At 49.6% G+C, this 18,557-nt stretch overlaps 1 protein-coding gene across 8 annotated transcripts in view; it reads right to left on the bottom strand.

The window, feature by feature from the left end:
- Positions 1–18,557, bottom strand: part of SSBP3 (single stranded DNA binding protein 3) — a 135,349-nt gene that overhangs the window by 2,035 nt on the left and 114,757 nt on the right. For 2 of the 8 annotated variants that reach the window (XM_080921852.1, XM_080921856.1), the window contains 10 exons: positions 15,781–15,847; positions 15,616–15,692; positions 10,238–10,326; positions 9,618–9,666; positions 9,013–9,090; positions 8,477–8,531; positions 7,212–7,282; positions 1,023–1,101; positions 366–394; positions 170–271 (listed from right to left, as the gene is read on the bottom strand). In XM_080921852.1, the coding sequence (XP_080777978.1) occupies positions 170–271; positions 366–394; positions 1,023–1,101; positions 7,212–7,282; positions 8,477–8,531; positions 9,013–9,090; positions 9,618–9,666; positions 10,238–10,326; positions 15,616–15,692; positions 15,781–15,847 (696 nt within the window). The remainder of the gene's footprint in view (positions 1–169; positions 272–365; positions 395–1,022; positions 1,102–7,211; positions 7,283–8,476; positions 8,532–9,012; positions 9,091–9,617; positions 9,667–10,237; positions 10,327–15,615; positions 15,693–15,780; positions 15,848–18,557) is intronic. The other 6 variants (XM_080921854.1, XM_080921858.1, XM_080921853.1 and 3 more) reach the window with 3 other exon arrangements.

The raw sequence follows: 18,557 nt of genomic DNA, 5'->3' as shown, positions 1-18,557 counted from the left end.
CCTGGAAGGACCAGGCAACAGAAAACACAATGAATGGCAGGGGCTCTGCAAGTGGCTGGAAAATAACTGAGGTGAAAGACGCATGGCTGACCTGCAGTTATGGAGCCCTCAGGCCTACGGGAGCCACTGGGACCCAAGGAGTGGAAGAGGGGGGTCTCCAGGGACTTACATTGTCGTTCTGGAAGGAGTGGAGGAAGTTCCCTCCTAGCTCGCCGTCATCTCGAGGGGTGCCTGGAGGATTGCTAATGCCACTTATGTTGTTGGGAGAATTCTGTGGAAAGAAATGAGTGGGTGAGTCCATGTTGCCAAAACCTGACCTAAAAGACAGGATGACACTGAGGGAGGGGAAATCAAGTGGCACTCACTTTTGGAAGTCCATCTATGTCACCTGATCCTAAGAAGGAAGAAGAAACCAAGTCAGCGTGGTGGGTTTTGAGGATGTGGGGGTGATATGTAGGTACATCATGTATGTATGTGTGCATATTGGGGGAGGTCAAAGGTCACTGCCATGGGCTCTCCACTTTCCTCTGAGACAGGTTCTTTCTCTGAACCTGGATTCAACTGCTGATTCCACTACAGATCTCCTGTTTCTGCCCCCACAGTGCTGGTATTCTAAGTGTGCTCAAGCTTGTGAAATAAACACTACTGTCTAAGCCATTTTCTCAGCCCCATTTGCTGTTCTGAAGCCAGGCCCTTGCTACGTGAATCAGTTCTGCTCCTAGCTCGGTATCTTAGGTCCCGTGCGTGCTCTGGTGAGTGCCTAGACACTGGACCTTTAGTTTGAAACAGTGTTACTATGTGCTATCCAGGCAGGCCTGAAACTTGTGACCCTCCTGCTTCAGGTTCTAAATGACAACAGTATATGTGTGCAAACATGACCCCACTTCCTGTGTAGGCAGCAGCTTTTGCTCAGGACCTTTCTAGGTGCCCAGTCAAGGCCAACACTGTCCCAGACCCAGGAGACCGAGGAGCTGAAGCAGAGTCCACTGCCTGGGCAGGTGGAGTGTGTGGGGCTGGCTTACCTAAGGATCCATTCATGTGGTGTGGCTCCATGCCTCCCATGCCTCCCATTGGGCCGTCTGAGCCAGGACCCATTGGAAACTGTGGGGTAAGCAGAGCTTGGTTAGTGGGCCCAGGCCTTTTGTACCTCTCTTCTGCTTCCCCAGCACCTTCAAAGGCTCAGGCCTCGGGCTTCAGGGGCTTATTAGCAGAGCAACCAGGACGCTACAGGCTGATGGTCTCCCTGTGCAGACTGAGGCACTGGGTGTAGTCGGCCCTCGGGGCTGACTGCTGAGCAGAGGAACCCGAGTCTATGGAACAGCCAAACTGAGTGGGAAGTCAGAGGGAAAGGAAGCAGAGTAAAGCCACCAGGCTCTGCATACAGCCAGCTCGCCAATTTCCTGGGCCTCCTTGTAGGACTTGATCCACTCCTGGTGGGGTGCCTGGTTCACCAGCCACTGTTGCATAGAAAAAAATCCCAACTATGCACAGACCAAATGATTTAAACTTGTCACCTGCGTGTGGGGCCCAGGTGGAGCAGGGGTGTGTTATGGGGCTATTCCTCAGGCATGGTAAGTTTAAGGGGGCAAAGGCGAAGAGTATACTCCACTCCATCCTGACTGTAACTGCCAAACTCATCTTAGGAAGGAAGGCACCAAGGCCACATCTCAGTGTCCTGAGGTAAGGCCGAGCCTATTGTGGAGACAGTGCCAGTGCCTGTGAGGCCGACTGGATAGGGGTGGGAGGGGACAGACAAGATGTGACAGGGAGAGGACTGCTGGGCATGTGGCCTGAGCTGGGTGGTGAGGGCGGAACTGGGTCACACCTGTTTCACAGCCAGCCAACAGAAGAGGGACCAGAGAGCTTGAGCTCCAAACACAGCCACAGACAGGCATGGCCGCAGCTTCACACACAGGCAGGGAAATCAGAAGGGGCTACAGTCTTAGCAGCAATGAACAGATTACAGAAGCCATTCCAGAACTGCTATGTGGGCAACAGAGCACAGGACAGGAGGCAGCAGGCAGACCGGTGGAGCTGTGTACAGGCACTGGTGTCCTGACTAACAGCAAGGCAGGGCAGGGCCTTCCTGAACTGAACAGTGAGGGCCAACATCTGTGACCTTTCCAAGGTATAAATTTCATGCTAATTAGCTGTGATGATTTGCATATGCTTGACCCAGGGTTTGGCACTATTAGAAGGTGTGGCCTTGTTGGAGGAAGTGTGTCACTCTTGGGGGTGGGCTTGGAGACACTCCTCCTAGCTGCCTGAGGATGCTCAGTCTGTTCCTGGCTTCCTTTGGATGAAGATTTAGAACTCTCAGCTCCTCCTGCACTGTGCCTGCCTGGATGCTGCCATGCGCTTATCTTGATGATAGAGGACTGCACCTCTGAACCTGTAAGCCAGCCTCAATTACATGTTGTTATTTATAAGACTTGTCTTGGTCATGGTGTCTATTCATATCAATAAAACCCTAACTAAGACATTAGCCCAAATGGGGAATGGCCATCTTACTATGCTCCTAAGACACAGCTGCCCTAGACCAAAAAAACTGTTTACATTTGCTAACATAATACACACATCACACACATATACAAATGCACATCATTATTCTAACATAGATATGACCAACACATAAAAGCATGTTTTTGGTCATTTTTCTGATAGAAGGCCTATGTTATCCTGGCTACCCTAAAACTTGGAGATCTGCCTGTTTCCCAAGTTCTAGATAAAGACACACACCAACACATCTGTCTCCAAATCAGACCATTTTGAAATTACATATGTATTTCCATAAATGTCTTAGTAACTTAAAACATTCATACATCATACAACTGATTCATTACATTATTGTAGGCAAAAAACTACTTCAACTTCCATCAGCCCCATAACCAGTCTGCTTCTTATCTATGGATTTACTTATTTTGGACACTGCACTCCATGGACTCCAGTGGCTAGTGCTAATCTCTGAGCACATTTCTAAGGTTGCCCTGCGTCCCTGCCTATGGGTGGAAGTCCAAGGCAGAGCTCTGCCACCCACATCTGCTCATCACACACTCGGGATGATTCCACACTCATTTCTGAGCTAGGTATTTCCAACTTCTGGCAGGTATGCCCAAGTGCAACTGCGGGGTCACATGGTCCTGCCCAGCAGAGCCAAGATGCTCCTTTGTGGCCCTTGCTGTTTTATACTGCATTTCCTAACAGCTTCTTGTTTGTTTTTGGCCTATCTGCACAATGCTGGAGAAGCATCTATTCCCATATCTGCCCCATTTTTAAATTGAGTTGTCTTTTCATTATGGAATAGTTAGAGTTCTCTCCATATTTTGAGTTTCTTTTTTTCCCCCAACTTTAAAAAAATTAGATATTCTCTGCATTTACATATCAGATGTCCCCTTCCCACAATCCCCACCCCGAGTTTAATATCACATCTTCCATTCTGCAGATTTTCTGCTTCACCGTTTCATTACCTTTTTGAGGTAACTCTGTATTGCTTGCCCTGATGGGCCATGGACTCCTGAGTTCAAGCAATCTTCCTGCTTCAGTCTCCACAGCTGCTGCATTTACAGGCACATATCCATGTGTACCTGGTCTAAATATTTGGGGTGCTAGATTTTTATTTAATTTGTATTTTTCAGTATGTGTGTAGGTATGTAAGCGTGTCTGTGAGTGCACACCTGCACAGGAAAGCTAGAGGTCAGGGCTGTGTTTCCTCTGCTGCTCTTTATTTGAAATAGGGTCTCTCACTGAGCCTGGAGCTTGTCTATTCATCACGGGCTGACCTGTAAGCTCAGGTTCCTCTTATTCCCATCTCCCCAGAGCTGGCGTCCCAGGGATGTGCATGTGACCCGCTTTAAAGAATAAATAAAACACAGCCTTGCTTTCTGGGGAATTGACGTGGAACTGCATGTGTGCATAGCAAGCCCACTTCCCAGTTCTCAGGCGCGAGCATCTTTGCGCGCCGGTGGGAGGCCATCTCATCTACTTGCTGTGGGTGCCACGGTCCCAGCTTTACTGCTTTAGTCTATTGGTAACTGTCCAATACTGACACCATTACTTAATCTGAGTTGGCTAGTTAGCAATAGCAGGTAGGAGCCAGGTTGTCTACAGAAACGAGGAAGCTTAGTATATTTACAAAAATGCTTCTGCCCTGACGCATCTAACTTCCTTCTGCCTCTGTCTCCTTCCCCAACCTCTGGGACATTTCTACCTGTAATGACTAGTATTCAAAAGTGTGTGCCCTTCTCTCTCTCTCTCTCTCTCTCTCTCTCTCTCTCTCTCTCTCTCTCTCTCTCTCACACACACACACACACATCCTGCTTGACTAAACATTTTTCTCACAAAGAAGTGGTATTCAGCCACGGAGGAACACTTGCACCTGTGAGATCTAGCTGAAGTCCAAGTGAGTTAGTCCTGTTTAGTTTGGCTGGCCTTGAGCATGGCATTTTCCGAGTTCTCCCAAGTTTCATTTCTGTGGTATGAGGGTTAGCACAGGGGCTAGCTGAGCACACTCCTTCCTTTTTATTTCAATTCCTTCTCCTGCCCTTTTCTAGAAGATTTCCAGATTAGATAATGGACAGCCTCTTGCCTCACACTTTTGCTTTTCTTGTGTTTTGGGACATGGTGCTCTCTATATAACCTTGGCTACTAGTAGGCTAGGCTAGCCTAGAACCATATGGCAATCTTCTTGCCCATCTGCCTCCTGGGTGTGCTAGGATTATAGGTGTGAACCACTAGACTGGGCTCATCTCACACTTAAAAACTGTGGGGTTTTGTTTTGTTTGGGAGCTTTTGCTTTCCTGGCAATCACTTTGTAGAACTCTTTGAAGTAGGACTAAAGGCATTTGTCCCCAGCCTCCCGACAAAACTGCTGAGTCTTTAGAGACAACATTTACCACCTTTTTTTGTGGCTGCCAACAGTGGTTGTCCTCTTTATTTCCTGTATGTGTGTCTGCGTGAGGGTGCCGGAGCCTCTGGAACTGGAGTTACAGACTGTGTGAGCTGCCACAAGGGTGCTAGGAAATCAACTGAAATCCTCTGGAAAAGCAGCCAGTGCTCTTAACCACTGAGCCATCTCTCCAACCCCAATGGCTGTCATCTTACAAGTATGTACCTGAGGCATTCTGTTTCTATGAAGTAAAATTAGGATAAAGTTCTTCTGCAAACTGACAAGTTACGGACACTTTCACCATGATGGCTGTTGTCATAGACACCCTTTGTGGAAATCCTGGCACAGGGTGTGAGAGGCTTTCCTTTCACTGGGAAGTGCTTTCAGATCAAGTTGCCAAGCATGATTTGTGGAACATGCAGATTAATGAGCAAACCGGGGCTTGGCTTTGATTGTTTTTGTTGTTTTGTTGGGTGGTACCAGGGTCTTCTGCATGTGAGGTGTGTGCTCTAACCCTAAGCCTCGCCTTCAGTGCACAATCTTGTGTTATAATGATGTGAGCTGTCACTTGTACACCATAAAGAACACAGCTGTGCCCAAGGGCCTGGGACATCTGTTATCAAAATCCCTTCCCTCTGGTCCACACATAGGACTTCTATTATAGTCTGAATCTGGAACTTAGCTCCAGAGCAGCCAGGGAATGGAATGGTGGCAGTGCTCTCTCCAGCCTGCACGAAACACTATCGGTGTGTCTGTGTGTGTACACACCAGATATTTTGAAGAACAAAAAGAACTTTTGGTTCAAAGGATGTGCCAGTGCCCACACAGTTGGGAGAGAGCGTGAGCTTCCCTCCACCTCCGACCACTGGAGCACCTGTCTAAAGGTAGTGTAACGGTCTTGACTGTCCTCCAGCTGTGTGTCCTTTAACTGACTCTGGTGCTGCCTGGGTCACACACATACTGTCATGGCTCATAGTTTCATGACCTCAACTCTTAAAGACACGGTCACAGTATTCATAAAGTTAAATGTAAACTCAGCAGCATCAAGAAGCCAACTTGTGGGCTGGAGAGATGGCTCAGTGGTTCAGGGCACTGACTGCTCTTTCTGAGGTCCCGAGTTCAAATCCCAGCAACCACATGGTGGCTCACAACCATCTGTAATGGGATCTGATGCCCTCTTCTGGTGTGCCTGAAGACAGCTATGTGTACTCATATACAGAAAATAAACTATTTTTTTTTTTAAAATGAAGCAAACTTGAGAATAAACTATGGCAGCAGGTAGAGGTCCTGAGGCCACAGCCCTTAGGGCAACACAGCATAAAGGATACCTAACAGTAGCCACGGCTGTGAAAATACAACAGTGAGTGTAGGTGGCAAATGACCTAACCCACATCCATCTGACAGGACAATGCTCTTCACACAGTCCACTGGGTTTGGTATTCTCAAACTTCTATGCCCACTGCTACAAAATAGGACATATCCCCTGAGGCATCTCAGAATACAGAGTATTTAGTGGTAATATCAGGACAAAAGACAACCCTATCGAGGGGGAACCAGGGCAAGGAGAGTTCCCCATATTCATTCAACACATGGCCCTGGCAAAGGAGGGGGGCAAAGAACATGACCTCTGAAGGTTGCTGGGAGATGAAATCTATGTGGCATCCGATGCTAGAGGTGCCGTACAGGAGGGGCAAGTGCTTATGTGCACAAGGCCCTGGACTCATTCCTCATCAACAGAAATGTTTGCCTCAGCGCTGGGCAGCCCACATGTGGGATCTAATTCTTAGCATGACTTTTTTGTCATCCAGGAACTGGGCCCACAAAACCAGAGGCTATCTCTTCTCCACATCTACAGAATCAAGGCAGATGCTGCGTAGGGAAGTTGGGTGGGGCACTGGGGAGAAGACAGTCAGGAGAAGGGGTAAAGGAGCTGCAATGTTAGCATCAGTATGGGTTAGTCAGGCATCCAAAGGCACCTCTTAGCATTAATGCCCAGGGCACAGGATGGAAGGGTGAGAGGGACTATCCAAGGTGACACAGCCAGTCAGAAGAATGGGGAGCAAGCCAGAGCCTCGAGAAGCCTGGTGTTTCCCTTGCCAGCATTCTCACACCTGCCCGGAGGGTGAGCTCCGCCCCTCCCGCCTCCCACTAGCAATAAGATGGGGACTGACTTGCCCAAGAGTTAATCACTTTTCTGATGGTTTGTTTTATTCATCTTTGGTAACAAATGGCTAGAATCAATTACACTTGCTTTCCCCTCAGCTGATGAAGTTAATTATGATTTGTTATGGTATCTGGTGTGTAAAAGAGCAGGAAGCAGACTCACGTTAGACCGGCTGCCTCCAGGCGGCACAGGATTAATCATTGTGTAGATGTTGTCACTGGAATTTGTTGAGTCTGTAGAATAGTGAGAACCGTATAGTTCAGGTGATTAATTCATTTCTTAATTAAAACAAACTCGTGGCACTTGAACTCATTCTTTTGTATTTTATCACTTAAAATTTCTTCCAAGTATCACCATCTTCTGGCTAATTTGCATTTAATGAAGATCCACAAAGTTTTTAATCACAGAAAATTCAACTGAGAAAACCATTCAACCACAAACCCTAGAATGTGAGGATATCTGGGCAAGCACAGCACAGGGACACAGATCTGTCCCCTAAGCTTAGCAAGGACACAAGGACACAAGGACACAGCCTGTGTTTCCTCTTAGCCCCACCCACGGAAGGAAAATGCAGCAAGTTATCCAGAACCACTCGGCTGGGCTGAGGGGCTGGAACTGGGGCTGGGCTGCATTAACATAAGGAGTGGGTTAACGTGACCCAGTCTGAATGTAGGTCACGCTGCTCATCAATGCTGCAGAGAGGGAGCTGGAGCGGGAGCCGTTGTGGCTGTAGCCAGCCCCACCCCTGCAGCTGAGCAGATCTCCTTTATGGGGAGTTGGAAGGGGAGGCTCCACACTTCCCACCTAGCCAGGAAAGTCTCCTTAGGAAACCAGCTAATGATGTTCTATCAGGAGCAGAAATTCTCCCTCTATTTTGGGCTGGGTAGGGGCTGTAGGCAGCACTCCTCCCAGCTGACTGCAAGTCTATTCTTAGCCAGTAGACAGATAATTTCGATACTATGTATGTGTGCATGTGATACTATGTATGTGTGCACGTGTGCACCTGCCCTCATGTGCATGCATGCCTTCTCCAGACTAAAGAAACAGGAAACAAGATCTCTTACACAGGGGACTAGAGATCTAGAATCCAGAACCTCAGGGGGAGAGTGTGTGTGTTTTACAATCCTGATTCCTAGTTGTCAGGAACCCAAAGACCCTTTTAAAGTCACGTACGGCAATGAGACCTTGGCTCAACCTTGTTCTTTTCAAAGCAGTGTATAGGAGTATAAGGGCCAGGTGGCTGAAGCCACACAATGGGTTGTTGGTAGTGAGGGCTCATGGCCTTTACATCTCCAGGCACCTGGCAGAGCATGCACTCAGTCCCAGGAAGCAGAACCTGAAAGGTCATGGTCTGCAACAGAGCCCTCAGACACATAGCACCCCACTTCTACCAGATGTAACCCCCCCCCCCCAGCAAGCCCTCTTACCCGCAGGACTAGGCATGATGGGGGTTCCTGGAGGGCCGCCACCACCAGGGGGACCCTGAGATGAGAAAAAAGCTGTCAGTAACCTGTGCTGTTCAGCTTGGGGAGGCCTCTTTGCCACCTGCCAGTGCCCAGACTGGCCTGGTACCTAGTGCTACCTCCCTTGACTCAGAGCTGGAGCAGAACAGCCTGGAGAAAGCTGGATTCAGGCTCTTCCTCTCAAGACAAGAGGCATCACATCAGCAGTGGGTGTGTACACACATCTGCTCCCACACACACCAACTGGCAAAAGCCAGAGGCAGTACATGGGAACATGCAGCCCGCTGAGTGTTCCCAGAAAAGGAGTCCCCTCCTGGGTCAACTCTGAAGAAGTCTGGGCTACCCCAGGCCTATACAAATATTTAAACACTGATAGCAATTTGGCTTCTGGGCTCAGATGTGTTCTCATGAGGAACAAACATACCAGACCCTGAGTGGCTCAGCCCTCCCTGGCAGTTGGTCATACGCACTAGAGAGTCAGAATCTATAGCTGCACTTACCACGTAGGTTCCGGGTGATGAGGAGGAGTACGGGATCTGGAAAGAAGATTCAGGAGCCATGGATTGGAGCTGTCTTCCCTGACAGACAAGTATCGTGCCCTGTCACTTCCAACCCACTTTGGGGCACACTTACTCTTATGTAGGCTTGGGGACCCAGTGAATTAGTAACCTGGTCAGTCTCTAGAGGATGCGGTCTGAGACAGGAGTCCAGCCCCATGCAGTGGTCCTGGGGATTGGGCTCCTTTCTCCCAGTCTTTGGTGGAACAGTAGGGTCCCAGGAGGCCTCACAACTAGGAGGGAGCTATACCCACACCCCTTCCTCTGTCTGCACAAACAGTCAATCGTTTCCCCTCAATGCCAGAAACCAGAACCACGATGCACTTGGAGTCTCAGATCTCAGCTGGGATCTATGAGCTCAGGGCAGGAGCACCTCTGAGCACCCCAGCACACTGCCCATGGGCTCCACCTACAGAAGCCATCTTAGAGGTATCAGGTGGAATCAAACTACACTCTTTCTCTCCTGACACCTCTTCCTGGCAACTGGGTTACCTAATGCCCAGGACCTTTTCCCTGGAAAACGGCACCCCTCAGATCTGTATACTCACTGAGTTGGCACTGTTGGGATTGGGCCAGGGTCTGCCAGCTCCTGGGCCCCTAAGAGAAGGAGAGATGGGGACAGTGAAAGTGGGGCTATAAACTCTACAGCACGAAGCCAGTGGGGCAGGATCAGGCTGCATCAGTGCAGGAAGTCCTGGGTGCCATCTGACTTCACAGAAGGAGACTTATGCACCCCTTCAAATTATATGAAAAAATTTGTAAAATAGGTTTTTACAAAAGTACATACAAAAGTATTTCTGCTTTTCCCTAGGAAGACAGACCACCGATTCTCATAAGCACTAAGTACCAGGGCTTATTTGGATAAGGATTAAGGCTTGAATCAGCCATTGAAGCTGTGCAAGCCTAAGGAAGCCACTCTACTTCTCTGGGCCTCAGTGACCTCATCACAGACAGTGAATAACCACTCCTTGTAGGAATAACTTGGTTACCATGAGTGTAGCCAACACTGTGCCTGGCACACAACACTGTATAAGGCAGAGCTCTCACCCTAACGATGAGGAAACTGAGGTCCAGAGAGGCACCAATGAGGGTTAAGTCTTCTGGGGTTCCAACAGTGGGTGGGGAGGCCACAGGCTCTGAGGCACTGGCCAGGGCCTATTTGCCTTACATGTTAATCCCAGGCATGGTGGGGCCGAGGGAGTTGGGTGGTGGTCTCATGCTGCTGCCGTAATTCTGCAACGATAACCAAGGGTCAGTCTATGAGGAGGAGACGGGGAACCGGGAGGGAGACAAACACAGAATATAAGTGAGAGGATTAGTCTGTGACAACAACCTGATGAGAAAAAAAATCACATTCTTTCAGAACAAACGGGACCAAGTGACAGGGACCACAATGACAACAAGCTAGCACAGAGGGACAGTCACAACAGTCAATGCGTGTGCAGGGCCTTCATAATGGTTTTCTCTAAAACGTGTCTGGTCTGCAAGCTGCCACCGGCCCCCTTCCCACAGGCTTTAGCAGTTAGACAGGTGACTCTTGCTACTGGGCTCGATGCTGTTTGGTGATTGGGGTCACATCAGACTGAAGGAGAAGACAACAGGGGGAACCATGTCTCTGACCTCAGAATGCTCAATAGCCTCCCCTACAGCCATATGGCCATTCTCCCTCGTTGCTGGACTCTGTTTGAAGATAGCAGGATAGTGTCTCCATGGCTATTCCCATAAAACCTGGGGTGCTCAGTGACTGACAGAAACAGTGTGGAAGACAGAAGAGAACCAAGTGTACCTGCTGTTAAGTCTGGGCACTGCCCCTGTGGTATCTGAGAGCAGTAAGCTGGTGAGAGGCTGAAGGTGAGATCTGTGTGAGCCGCCTCTTGTGCACACATGGTCTTTACGTCGTCTGCTCTGACCCTGTAACAACCCCCTGAAGCTGATCCCACTTTACAACAGGAGAGACTCTAAGTCTAAGAAGAAGCAGCTGGCCAAAAAATAGCAAATGGCAGACCAGAGTCTCAGTCATACGCCCTGGATCTTTCCTCTGGCAGGGACAGTGTTGGGTCAGACAAGCACAGAGGTAACACTGGGCTGAAAACCGGTGACTTCACAAAGAAGTGTCTCCCAAACCTCAGTACTGAGGGGCCCCTATTCTGCTAGGTCACCAATGGAGGTCTTGAGTCTACAAGGCTGCCTAGACAGAACACAGGCAATGACATTCAGCTGGCAAGGGGTGAGGCCTGCAGGGAGGACAGGCTGCAGCCAGCTCACACAGCCTCTCTCCCTGAGCCTGGATGGTAAGCAGAGGCCACAAAAAAAGCTGACCTCAGCTTGGCCACTTGCTGTTGACTCCGGCACCTACACAAACATCAGTTCTCACTATGGAGGACAGAGCTGTCCCATGCTCATGTGTACATGGATCTTTAACTGTCACAGCAACTTAGAGGCTGGAAAGTGAGGCACAGAATAGCTAGTGCTAAGGTGGGACAAGGACCTGCTGCCAGGTTCTGCCTGCAGGGTCACCACCCTGGTTAGTCTATAAAACAGGGACAAAGAGCCTATTTGCCCTCAGCCTTACAGGGACCCATGCTGACTGTAAAGTGCTGGTTCTGATGTCCCCTTAGTAAGGGGTGTACAGTTACTTGATGACAGCAGCAGACCCAGAATGCTTCTACCCGATTCTGCCCCTCACAGCAAACCAGTTTATTATGGTGCATGAGAACAGGTTCATGAGAAAGATCTAGATGCCCTTCTCCCCAGAAGAGGCAAGCATCACGCTCCAGGGTTAAAGGAGATCAAGATGCTGCTACAGCACAAAGTTGGGTCAAAAGAGGGCCAGCTACCTAAACTTGCAGCATGCTGAGGGGAGACACAGAGGATTCCAACCCTACCCAGCTTGCTGACAAGCTGGTGTCCTGCATAGAGCCCTGGCAAGTCTTCCTGCTATAGATGCAAAGCTGGAAGTCATAGATGACAACCTGGAGGCCTAAAAAGACTAGATACTTGCCCACAGCCACTCAGTAAGCAAGACAGGAATGAAAGCTGAGCTGAAAACAGAAGCACTAGCTTTCCGTCTGGGACTGCAAGACCAGTGCCCAGGTTCCAGGTCTGCTGCAGGTGACTGTACTGAACAGGAGCTGTTCCTCACCCTCATCGGCCCTCCCTCTGTGGGGACACGGAAGACATGGGCACCAGGTCTTTCCTCCTCACTCCCAGCAGGAGAACAGAGGCGCCTGCTCCACAGCTGTGTTGGACTAGGGGACATGAGTGGTGGTGTCTATTGAGAGTGGACTCTCTCATGCTTCCTGTCACCTGCCCTGCTATAGTTTTATCTTCAAACAGAGCCATCTGTCATTAGACTCACCTGTAGCTATAATGCGGTCTCCTGGGCACGAGACCTGACCCCCACATCTTGCCTTAAGCCAGGGTGCTTGGCGACAGGTGGTTCCCCAGTGCCTGCCTCACTCCCTCACTTCCCAGGTGCTCTCTACAGCATAGGTAGTCCTTCCAAAGCTCTGAGCCTTGGGTCTTTGTTTCTCCAGATGGCACAGGACTGTCCCTGGAGAATCAAGAATATCCTCTACCCAAACTTCTGAACACAGAATCCAACCAGGATAGTGGTGTGATTCTAGCCTGGCCAAAACTGCTAGAAAACCCACCGGTCTCCTGCTTTATCCAATGTGACCAAGATTTAGTTTTGTCTACGAATTCACTCTGCAAAATGTGAACACCAGGGCCCCGGGGACCTCAGGCTGACATCCTCTTTCCCACTGCACACTAAAACCATCGCAGGTCCCAGAGGGACAACTGTCTGCTCACGCCTTTGGATTATAACAGGATACAGAGTCAAAAACCAGAGTGCTAGTCTACCCTCAGACCGTACACTGTAGCTATATCCCAACCCCTCCCAGAAAGTTCTAGAGGGATTAGTGGTCAAATCACACAAGTGACATCATACCTTTGTCTGATCTCACAGCATAACAGGACTCATACAGCAGTACTTAATTATGCTAGTAACAGCCTTGGCCAAAAAACAGAATGTATGTCATGCAGAAAGGAAACTGTCCATAGCCACGTTCCTGTCCTGCCTCATGAAGTATCGCCTCTTGGCAACCCACTTTGCAAACAGAAATAAGAGTTGAGTCAGAAGAGACCAGTATTCCCAAGTTCAAGGTCACTCCTCTTGTCCATTACTGTGCCTGGAGTGGCCTCAGCAGTCAAGTAACACAAAAGGCACCTCGAGAAGAAGGTCCACCCTCTCCTATGGGAAGCTTTGGTTGGGATCTGTGGTGCTTTGAAAGAGAAAACTCATACTAGGGTTCTTCTAGTTAGTGGAACTGTTTGGAAGGATTAGGAGGTGTGTCCTTACTACAGTGAACACACCTTGTAGAGGAAGTATGTCACACCAGGCCCAGACTCTCTGTCTGCTACCTGCAGAGGATGTGAGCTCTCAGCTATTGCTCCAATGGCATGCCTGCCTTCCTGCCACCAAGGTCACCACCATGATAATAACCCTCTCAAAGTGTCAGCAAGCCCCCAACTAAATACCTTTCTTTATAAGTTGCCTTAGTCACTATGTTTCTTTACAGTAATTGAACAGTAAGTAAGACAGGGTCCAAAACTTCTCGGTTGATATCCTCGATGATCCTGAAGCCCACTCCCCGACTGTGCCTGGACTGGTACTAAATCAGCCCAGGCCTTCTTGCCTCAGAAATAAATTGGTATGAGAATTCCAGGCTGCTCAAGAGGTTTAGTGTCAGGGTTTAATGCTGCACCTTACGCAGCATGTTCCAGGGAATACGGTCAAAGCACCCTAGACCCTCCTCATAGGTGTGGCAGGCAAAGAGGCCAGACGATCTCAGGCTTTGGCATCCTGCCTTTCTGTATGTGCTGGACGGATACAGTGAGACATCCTGGAGCCAGGAGAAAGGCCTAGATTTCTGGAGCATTTTGTGCTAACGCTAATAATGCCGTTTACAACTGCTGGAGTCTCACTCCATTTCTCCAAGGTTTTTTTTTTTGTTTTGTTTTAAGACATGTTTTCATGTAGCCCAGGTTGGCCTCAAACTCACTGTGGAGTTGACAATGATCTTGATCTGATTCTGCTCTAGGTTAAAGCTAGACCCCATGAATGCCAAGAAAATTATCTACCGAGCTTATGTTCCAGCCCCTGTAAGTCTTTTTTTCCCCCCAATCTTATTGTTTGTGATGCTGGGCATGGAAGCAAGGGATATACATGCTAGGAAACAGCTCTGCACTGCCCACATTGACCCACTGCCCCACTGCCCACACCCCCCCCTCCAGCCCAGACCTTACCTTGAGGCCTGATAAACTAAACAGCTCAAGTCCTGAGGATTGGCTTTAAGTCCTGTTTTTGTTTTGTTTCCCCAGCTGACCTAGAACTTCTACAGAGCCACACAGCTTTGCTAAGCAGTATCGAGTGGCCAGGAACTCACAGGAGCTCCTGCTGCCTCCACCTCCACTCTGAGCGTTGTAAGTTCCTTCAGCACTCTACAGTGTGGGTACTGTGCTTATTCATCTTAGAGATGCAGCTGCCAAGCCTCTTAGAGTCTCCACAGGGACAGCAAGATCTCACCCAGCATCACTCAGATCCCTGAAAAGCCAGAGCTCCTGTCAAGTCCTCACCAGCAGTGAGTCCCACACGGCTCAGGCTAAGCCCTCCGAAGGACAGAGACCCACCTCTGACTTTTAAGAGAGGATGCTGTACTTGGAAATGCTGCCCTCTGACCTGTCCAAGGACAGTCCCATGGTCAGCTCAAGATGACAGGAAGGGGAAAACATGAGCTATGGGAAATTTGAGGAAACCAAGACCTCTCACGTCACAATTGTCATAGCCTTCCTTCCCTTTAGGATTTAGGACAGGGCTGCCCTGAGATCTTTTAACATCACAGAAAGGGGAGCAGGTTGGTTTGCTGTGGGATTCTGGGAATGACTGGATGGTTTCTGGGTCTGTAGGTTTTCCTATAAAGTAGCAACATAGGACAGAAGGGTACACCTTCAGCCCCAGGGAAACTGGAGACCCAAGAAGAGGACCCAAAGATGTCAATCACCTACAGCAAAGAGAGGGACAGACAACGTGCAGCTTTGAGGATGGAAGTGGGAGCTGAGGAGCATGGCTGGCCACATTTCCTGGGGACATGGATACAGACTCTCATTTGGTCAGTGGTACAAGTTCCTGGGGTCCCCCGAAGTCAAAGGGACTCATCAAGGCCATCACCACCCCTCTCACTTGACTCAAGTCATGAAGTGGTCCTGGACCCCCCTTAAAGTTGTTCCACTCAGGGAGGGAAGTGGCTTTCGGTTCCTGAGGTTCCCATATCACAGCTTGAGCTGCTCAGCTCAAGATCTGGTACCCAGACTGCTCCCTGGGGTTTTAGTCCTACTCAGCATTCTGCAGGGGCCTGAAGGAGCCCTTCCTTCCAACTGAGAGCCAGAAATGTGGAGACTGACAAGACTATGGAAAAAGGAGAGAAGGCGGGTGCACACAGAAGGCAGGGAGACAGATGGACGAACAGATAGGTAGCTGCTTACCTGTGGGCCAGGCCCCATGGGCCCCATGCCTCGGGGAGGGTTCATTCTCTGCATTGACCCTCCCATGTTGGGGTGACCTGTGTGAGAAGACAGGTGAGCTCAGTACTGTTAGGCAAAGAGGAGGCCCCAACGCCTCAAGCCAGGCCACCCTGCCTGCCCCTCTACCTTGTTGTCGTGTGGGATCCATAGAATTGGGCAGCAATGGCTGTGTCCCAGGAACTCCTCCTGGAGGCTGAAAGAGACATGAGACATAGCCCGAGTTACTACTTACAGAGATAGGGTGGTGAAGGGTGATATTGGGGGTTGGGAGGGATGCATCTGGCTGCCCTACCCTGCTCCTCCAACCTGGCCATATGGGGCTACTCATGGCCTCCCTAAGACCATCACGGTAAGCTGGGTAGGGTCCCCCAAGCTCTGGAAAGCAGGGCAGACAGTTTCTGTAAGCATTAGTGGAGACTGTAGCAACAGGTGAGAACACAATGAGGAGCTGGACTCTCCGTGTGAACCTGTACCTGCATCCGGAACAAGGCAGGCTCCGGATTCACTGCTCACCCGCACCCCAAGGGAAGCACATGAACCCTGAGGGCTGCAGTTCAAGTCCAGCCCTACCTTTCTTTGACTTACTAAGATGTAACTCATTTTAAGTACATTTCCAAGCAACAAGAACTTAGAGGAGCCACTGGTTAAAAATTATCACCACAGGGAGGCCTTTGGCGAACCATAAAGGGGCCCTGGAGATTCAGGTGGGGTTAACTGGGGCCCAAGCTCTAAGAGCTTGAAGCTGAGTCAGCAGAGCCATCCATCCAGGCCTCTGAGCTCCCACCACAGAGCAGAAGCATCTGTGGGTAGAGGAACAGGGTGATTAAGGGCAGCCTGCTTTTCTAGCAGTGGGTGCCAGTGTGATACCATCAAAAGGAGACTTGATGCTGTAAGGACAGAGGAAGGTAATTGACTTCGGGGGAAGTTATTCCAGCTGTAATTTGAAAAACAAGAGAACAGCAGAGGCCAGGCCAAGTGTCCTGTGGGACCTTTAGACCAAAGAGAAGCCACTGACTTCAGGAAGAAAAACCTTGGTGACAGAAAGCCACAGTTCCTGATTGAAGCCAGTGCTGTGGAGGCTTGGGGACCATGACAACCTACCTAGACTTGAGTGCTACTATAGGACACCTAGGCTTTTCTGCTTCTGGCTGGCAGCGAATGCCAAGCAGGCTCAACAGGGAGGTGAGAGTTGAAGGAAAAGAGCCTCCCTGCTTCCCAGCTTCAGGACAGGAAGGTGAGGCTGGGGTTAGGAGGCTTTATGAGGAGCAGCTCTGCTGGCCATGCTGCATCGCAGGTTCACAAAGTGGTGCTAGCGCCTGCTGTCTGGGCAGCCGATGAGGCCAGGTCCCTGTGCCCTGAATTGAGTCATCCTTACCTTCCTCATTTTCCCCTTTCCTCTCAAGTTCTTAAACTATGAGTCCCCTGGCTGGTCTGTGCTTGCCCATCTGTGCTGCTGGTTTTTAATGGAGATAGAGGGTTTGAGTCCTCCTAGATCCCCAGTACAGGTACACCCGACCCGTACTGTTCGGACAGCTCTAACAATGGCTGCTTTCCACAACATTTCTCCATGACTTCTAAACTTGCTATGCGCCAGGGGTTTTAGCTGGCAGTCTAGGTTAAAAAAAAAAATCTGGGAATTACTATCTTCAGCTGGGTGTCTGAAATGGAGACAGGGCAGTCCAGGCTCTTCTGTAGAGGAAAGAGACTATGTGAACAATGGCCAAGGAAAGCAGGTCTCACACTAGAAGGCTAATGCCTTCATATCTGAGAACAGCATTGTAGATTGGGCGGGGGGTCATAATTTTGCCGTGTGCGCCCTCCAAAGGCCCACAGAGGACAGGGGTACCCCTGGAGGTGAGCCTGCTCTTCTACAAGCCTGGCCTTCTTCCTTTTGCTTCCTCACTTGTGGCATACCCAAGAAGTCCTTGTTGCTAAAAAACCTGGGTTTCTAAATTCTCTTTGTCTAAATCTGTCCCCTTTGTGTTGGGGAAAACAGGAAACAAAAGACTCTGGGAAAGGAAAATAGCAAGGTGGAAAGGTGGTGGGCGCTTTTACACTGGAGAGCATCCTCCAGTCTGTGTCTTGTCACTTGGGCTTTCTTGGAGTGTGTCAGAGAGTCACAATGGAGGAGAGCAAAGTTCTAGCTCCCAGTGTGCTGGCAACGAATGCTGTCAGAGTTTTTGGTTAAGACATTGGAAGAGTTTTAGCTAAAAATATTTCAGCACTGAGAGAAATCTCTCTGATGTCTACATCAGGTTGTGTCTGTCTTTCCATCCTCAGTAGAGACATCTGCCTTTCTTCAGCACCCCACTCAAGTGTAAACCAAAGAAGACGGCATGAAGACCCATGTCAACTCTGATGGACTAGAGGAAGGTACATGGCCCTGGGCTGAAAAGCCCTCTTCATAAGCAGGGTACTTTTCTAATTATATGAACAAACCCTTCCTTGTTCCAGGACATCAGGCAAACTGAACACCTCACAAATGCCTAGCTCCCTCTGCAGTCTAAACATTCCTTCAGGACATCTCTCCCTCTAGTAACAGCCTTGGCAATTCTCAAAAGCTTCCAGGAAACACACCCACACACACACACACACATACCCACACACCCACAGAGTCAGTTGACTTCGTTAAGGAGGAAGACCCTCTTCTAAGAATGGGCTGGAAGGGAGTTAGGTTCATTACCACTTTCTCTACAAGAGCTGAGTCCTTGCAATCCCACCAGTTGGTGCTACCTGAATACAGGCTGTTATGAGCCTCCCTGTGAAAAGCAGGTTATATGCCGGACCATGGGCTCAGAACAGACACATGGGCAAGTTCCCCCACCTTAAAGTCCAGTACTCTGCCCCCTAGTCTTGCACCTTGTTTTTGACGTGAGTCCAGGTCTACCTAGGCCTATGGCTGA

Source organism: Micromys minutus (genome assembly GCF_963924665.1).
Source record: "Micromys minutus genome assembly, chromosome: 9".
In the NCBI taxonomy this organism is placed as follows: Eukaryota; Metazoa; Chordata; class Mammalia; order Rodentia; family Muridae; genus Micromys; species Micromys minutus.
Note: the sequence above shows the minus strand (reverse complement) of the source record. Positions and strands in the feature narration are given on the sequence as shown.